Here is a 6,000-nt window from a genome sequence, read left to right as displayed (position 1 = left end):
GTCTCCTGTAGACCACCTAGCACCTCCTCCTGATCACCTGATGCTGCATCCGGTACTGAAGAAGGCCTGCTGGTGACATTGACACCAAGCTACAGCTTAGTTCGGCTTACCACCTTCAAAACAATGGACACACGGAGCGTGTCAATCAATGCCTTGAGATGTTTTTACGGTGTTCAGTGCATGCTACCCCGAAAAAGTGGGTCAAGTGACTTTCTTTGGCGGAATTCTGGTATAAGACCACCTCTAACAGATTACTCATAGCTTATTAAAAACACTATTTTTGCACTGTTTCTGCACTGTAGAGTGCAATGTTCGTAGAGTGAAGTTTAAATATGGGTATGAGATAGGTAAACTACTCAAGATAGTCTAATGCTACCTTTCACTCCTCCCTGCAATGCAGTCCTTCAAAGCTTTGTATGGCCATGATGCGTCTTACGATGTGGTGCCTCCACAGCTTCAGTCTGGTCACACAGATGTGCAATCTTTACTTCAGGAACGCCAGGTGTTCACTGACATTCTCAAGTCTCAATTGGCTCGCGTTCAACTGAAAATGAAACAATATGCCGATGCCAACCAGACATAGTGTTCTTTTCAAGTGGGCGAACGTGTCTTGCTCAAACTTCAGCCTTATGTGCAGTCTTTAGTGGTGGTTCCTAGTGGCCCCAAATTGTCATACAAATATTTCTGGAGCGTATTGGCTCTTTTGCTTACAGTTGCCTAATGGCTCTCAAGTTCACCACGCCTTCCACGTTTCCCGGCTTAAGGGCTTTACTCCGGATTTTACTCCTATATTTTCTTCACCTATGATTCCTTCGCTCGACATCAGTGCTGCTCAGCCAGAAGCTACTCTGGATCATCGCTTGTCTAAGCGTGGTAACACCACGGTTGTTCAGGTGTTGATCAAATGGAGTTCTTTGCCACTTGACGCTACAACTTGGAAGATTACTACGTTATGAAAAGTCACTATCCATCGACACCAGTTTAGTTCTCAAGGAGGGGACAGTGTCACGACCTCCACGTCTAGTAATACAGGTGAAGCGTCCACTGACAACGACACCAGTTTAGTTCTCAAGGACCTCCACGTCTAATAATACAGGTGAAGCGTCCACTGACAACGGGCTGGGCACGGCAGCGGGCCTGAAACGTTGAAGAGTTAGATGTACAAAGAGTGATGGAAGAAGACGACTACAGTTTCTATAGTGTTTGGATAAGTCACGTGAGGACGAGACAAAACCGAAGTAATTTTTGGTAGCGGTGTAATCCCAAAAAATCGAGAGGTTGTTTCACCCCACCTCATACTACTTTGACTTTAAACCAAACATATCCTAAGTGAACATATAAATAGAGCGAGAACACCAGGGCTGGGTTTAGTCAGTATTTTGCAGTTCTGTTCTTTCCCCCTCTCCCAAGTTACTCTCCTCTTCATGTAATCTTCCAGACACAGAAATTGAATGAAAGAATAACACATCGTTCACCCCATCGTCTGTATGAGCGACCTCGATAGGACCTCGTAGACACTACAGATCCATGGCTTGCAGTAACATAACCTTTCAAACCAACCATGGCCAACTGGTAGTACAAGTATTCCCGAAGCCCAAAGCAGCAGCAACCAGAGCACAGAAACCGACAAGTAATCAAGAGATGACGTAACAGGATAAAAAGATAATTACGCAAGTTATTTCTTGTAGGGTAACTGCTAACTGCAGATAAAGCATAACGTGTTCTTCAGTGGTCACTACTGCTTGGCTGTACATGGGATGCTCCAAACGACCTGGAGCACAATGTAGATGCAGCTAACCCTCAAACTCTAATCTAAGATGATGCCCGCAAGGAGCAACGTTACTAGTTTATTTCCTCAAACTTTGCGGCCTTTCCTGGCAGCATTCAGTTGCTCCAGCAAATCCTGTATGGTGGAAGATGCGTCCTGCCAAAGAGGGAATAAGTTGCAAGAAAATGTTCAGAAGTGCAAGAAACAAAAGGTTCATGTTGTGCTGCGACTTTCCATCAGTCAGTTTGTTCACTCACCTTCAGCTTCTTCCTCAGGCTCTCCTCTTCTTGGTCTCGTCGGTTCCTTTCTTCTGAGAAGATGTCGATCAGCGCCTCCTGTTCCTTGGTTGCAGACTCAAGTTGTCTCTGCAGATCCTCCACCTGAAAAATAGGAGGGTGCGAGCAGCATATGTTATGCCAAGAGCACAATGTATTCATATAGAGCAAAGTCAGGCATGTGATAAATACGACAGCTCATAGTGTTAGCGTAATTGTAATGTCCCTAATGTAATGGCTTCAACCGGTTAGGGTTAGGGTTTCCAATACATAGCACAAAATAGGATGAATTTAAAATATCAATGGCCTGTTACCTTACCAAACACAATAAAAAATGGATCCATGTGGTGAATGGGGAAACTAAAGTTACCAAAGCACATTTGTGTCAGGCATATAAACATAGATTTCAATGGTAAAACATTTCAACCCACTAAAAAGCGACAAATATATAATGGTAACAGATAACACAGCTTGTCTTTTTAGGTCAAACATAACAGTGGGCATTCTCACTCTTTTAGGTCAAGCAACAATATTTGTTACAGCAAAACAGTACGCAGAAAAGACAGAAGAGCATACCCTCTCTGTCAAAGACTTGTTCTTGTCACACTCAACCACTAGCTCTTGCGACATCGATTCTTCCATCTTTGATAATCTGAGAAAAGAACATGAAGGCACCTTACTGCAATCTCAAAACAAATTGGAGTACCATTACAATGCCCGTTCCTCATCCTGGGAATGTCAGTCCCATTCCAGTTGCATGGGAACAATCCCGTTGCCGTGTTGTCAAAACATTTCTAAAAGTAGCCCAATTGACCAAGTAACTTTGACTGCGAGCATGCAGGCTTGGTAGTTCCACATTGTCATGGTCAAATGGACTGGAGTAGCTACACCTTGATGGTCGAAAGTAAAAGGAATCTAGTTTTTATATAGCATATATAAAGTACAAATGATCCCTACAATGTTTTGTGCAATTTCTATTCATAACAAGTGAAACATAACGAATTTTTTAAAGTGACGTAATTTTCAAATAGCCCTTCTTGGGAAAACTATATAAACTCAAGAGGTGAGAATCCACTAAAACCCACCCATATGCAGGACGGGCCACACAGAAGCATAGCAAATCATACAGGCCACACAGAAGCATAGCAAATCACACAGGCTATAATTTCCTTTCAATATGAAAATTCCAACTCTTAATTAACCAAACAAATCCTCAAGTGTCAAGAATTAAAACTTCCAAGGTGAGGTTACTTGGAATCTATGGTTTACTTCAACAGCCACTTATGTGTCTCGTCGGCATGATCATTTTAATAAAAAACACATTCCTCTCTTAACAACAAGATCAGAAGGCGAAGTATCTAATACAGGTCCATTGCCAATTTTAAATTTTAATTTCTGAACGTGGCCTGTGGGTCATCATAATCCCTTATTCATGACTCTAGGTACCATAGCCCATCTGAAATATGGAAGGATCGTAATGCTTGTGTGTTCGTAGGAGCTCCTCCAAATGTCCAATTGGTTCTACAAGCTGTGGCTAATGAGTGCTTTGTGGTGCATTACTGGTGCCTCTGCTCCTAATGAGATGTTTCTTTAAGCTGCTGATGGGAATGCTTTGTGCTGTTTTATTGTGATGGAATTTTTTTCATTTTAGTTTTTATTGTTTCTTAAGTGTTGGGTGCAGTAGTTAGTTTCTTTCTCCCTTGTACTCGGAGTAGACTCTTGTCTCTCCATTTTTATTTCTTAATGTAATAACACGTAGCTCTCCAACGTTGTTCGACGAAAACATTTGACTCTTGATACCAAAGCCCATTTGAATAAGGAATCCCTTAACACAAACTTGTTGCTACATTTTAAGTCATTCTCGCAACAGTTGTACAACAGGAAGTATGCAAAGAAAGTGACAATGTGATCAATCCAATGTTTTTAAGTTTGAACTTTGTTCAATTATTAGATCTCGTAAAATACCATCGACATATAGTAATTGTTGGTTGCCCAACGGTAATACGCTGATATTTACCTTTCCTTTAGTGATGAATTTTCATCCCTTAACTGCATGATAACAGACTGATACTCATCCATAGTATGTAGATCTCCGTTGCTTGTTGCTTTTGGGTCCTGGGCAGTAAATATCAGACAGATAAAATTATGGCACCTTGATATGAGTTTTAGTAATTATAAAGTAGGCAAGTAGCGATGAGACATGCACAATTAGATGCACCAGAGGTCCATTAGCTTATGTTGGGGTTTCAGTTAGATCCATGAACTCTAAGGACCTCTAAGGAACATGAGAATTTCAAAGGAAAAACATAGGAGCAAGAATTAGTTTCCATGTTTCAAACAAGCCTTTAAAGTTGATTTTCGCGTCCATAAACTTTTTAACTGGTTTACCATAAGTCCATACACGTTCTTGTTTGGCCCTTTGATTGAACTTTTGGGTCCATAAACTTTTTTTGTGGTTCACATTGTTAGACTACCCGTCTAGGGTTTGGGGTGTTCCCCATGTAATTACCGTCTCACCCTCAATGTAATGGGCCAGGCCCAATTACCTAAGTCTATTAATACTACACCCAACCCTGTTTATTGTTATGGGTTCTCATTCCAACATGGTATCAAAGAGTTAGGTTTAGGGGTTTTTTTCAGCCGCCGGCTCCAACCGACCGACCTCCACCCCCGCCGCCGGCCCCTCTCCCTCCCACCACCGGCCGCCAGCCTCCCTCCCCGGCGCGCCGTCTGGTGTGCCCGCCCCTGCTTCCCATCGCGCCAGGGTCGTCCGTGCGCGCGCACCAGGAGCCCTCCCCAACGCGCACCAGGAGCCCAGCCCTGCACCGACCGGCCTCGGCCCCGCGCAGCACCAGCGGCCGAGCCGCCCTTCCCCAAGCTCGCGCCGGCCTCGGCCCCGCGCAGCCACTGCGGCCGAGCCGCCCTTCCCCAAGCTCGCGCCCCCAGGAGCTCCCGCGTCCGGGCATCGACATGAAAGAGTCGATGCAGACTGACTGGCGGTCAACGCTAAGGCCTGATGAGACCAGCAGACCTAACAGGGGGGCAGGTGGTGCCGCCATGGAGGGCGTCTAGCCTAGGGAGGTGTTAGGCGTGCCCGCCGAAGGTGCAGGAGCCCCCATCACCGAGGCAGGCACACCAGCAGGGCCAAACGTGGTTGCACATGGCGTGGGAAACCTATAGGGCCGAGCCTAGTCCCTATTAGCAGGGGACCGGGTCCGACTCAAAAGGAACGTCGAAATCATTAGGAGAATCAGCAGTTTCAGAAAAAAGGAAAGCAGACTCATCGAAGACGACGTGACAGGAGATCACGATACGCAATTTGAGAGGTAAAGGCAGAGACACCCCTTATGATCGGATGAATAACCAAGGAAAACACAACGGGAAGAACGGGAAGCAAGTTTATGGGGACAGAGGCAGAGAGATTAGGATAGCAGGCACACCCAGAACCCTAAAGGTGCTCGTAGGATAGAATTATACCGCATAGGGTGACGTAGGGGCTAGATGCAGCGATGGCCTTGGATGGAAGACGATTACGGAGATAGGTGGCGGTGTGAAAACCTTCGCCCCAATACCAAACGGGAAGGGATGCCTGGAACAGTAAGCAACGGATGATGTTATTTGTAGTCCAAATAATATGTTTGTCCTTACTGTTCTAAGGGAAGGTTATAAGGACAGGACATCTAAAGAACAACCTCATGGGTGAGGAAGATGGTTCGAGTAGATGAGTTGTTAAAACTCGCGACCGTTGTCGCACCATATGCTCTTTATGGTGCACCCGAATTGGGTGGACACAAAAGAAAAGAAGTGTGACAGAGTGGTGAAAACGTCATGCTACAGGCAAAGCGGAAAGGACCACAAGTAGTGCGAAAAAAATCATCAAGTAATATTGGACACACTAAAAACCAAAGAAGTCCATAGACCACAAGTCACATGCACGAGATCAAACTGATGCATAAT

General features: G+C 44.8%; 1 protein-coding gene across 3 annotated transcripts in view; it reads right to left on the bottom strand.

Annotated features, from left to right (window-relative positions):
* Positions 1–1,631: 1,631 nt before the first annotated feature.
* Positions 1,632–6,000, bottom strand: part of LOC100304405 (uncharacterized) — a 39,681-nt gene continuing 35,312 nt past the window's right edge. For 2 of the 3 annotated variants that reach the window (XM_008670012.2, XM_008670013.2), the window contains 4 exons: positions 4,061–4,158; positions 2,620–2,695; positions 2,026–2,148; positions 1,632–1,924 (listed from right to left, as the gene is read on the bottom strand). In XM_008670012.2, coding sequence (XP_008668234.1) covers positions 1,856–1,924; positions 2,026–2,148; positions 2,620–2,695; positions 4,061–4,158 — 366 coding nt within the window. In that variant the 3' untranslated portion in view covers positions 1,632–1,855. The remainder of the gene's footprint in view (positions 1,925–2,025; positions 2,149–2,619; positions 2,696–4,060; positions 4,159–6,000) is intronic. The other variant, NM_001165841.1, reaches the window with a different exon arrangement.

Source organism: Zea mays, chromosome 2 (assembly GCF_902167145.1).
Source record: "Zea mays cultivar B73 chromosome 2, Zm-B73-REFERENCE-NAM-5.0, whole genome shotgun sequence".
Taxonomy (NCBI): domain Eukaryota; kingdom Viridiplantae; phylum Streptophyta; class Magnoliopsida; order Poales; family Poaceae; genus Zea; species Zea mays.
The sequence above is the reverse complement of the archived record's forward strand: the minus strand, read 5'-3'. Positions and strand labels throughout refer to the sequence as shown.